At 42.4% G+C, this 264-nt stretch overlaps 1 protein-coding gene across 1 annotated transcript in view; it reads right to left on the bottom strand.

Moving 5' to 3' along the window:
- Positions 1 to 264, bottom strand: part of LOC119588964 (cGMP-specific 3',5'-cyclic phosphodiesterase-like) — a 71,727-nt gene that overhangs the window by 64,809 nt on the left and 6,654 nt on the right. The window contains 1 exon segment of the mRNA XM_037937571.1: positions 7 to 125. Within this exon segment, the coding sequence (XP_037793499.1) occupies positions 7 to 125 (119 nt within the window).

The following is a 264-nucleotide window of genomic DNA, read 5'->3' as shown; positions in this document are numbered from 1 at the left end:
TCTGACCTGGTATGCATCCTTAATGTTAATCACTTCCTTGGTGCTTGCCACATGCCCCACGATGCCGACGCCCCACGGCAGCATGATCTCCCTGTCCGCAGCATTGGACAGAGCTTCCTCCAGGACTGGAAAGGAGAGAAAAAAAAAAAAAATAAGGAATTAAATTATTTAAAAGGAATTACGGATAAAGGTAATAAGTCTCGTTGGATGAAAAGTTCGATTTGATATGAGATTGTGATGCTGTTTAAGATGCTTGCTGATTGG

The sequence above is a fragment of the Penaeus monodon genome, chromosome 24 (assembly GCF_015228065.2).
Source record: "Penaeus monodon isolate SGIC_2016 chromosome 24, NSTDA_Pmon_1, whole genome shotgun sequence".
NCBI lineage: Eukaryota > Metazoa > Arthropoda > Malacostraca > Decapoda > Penaeidae > Penaeus > Penaeus monodon.
Note: the sequence above shows the minus strand (reverse complement) of the source record. Positions and strands in the feature narration are given on the sequence as shown.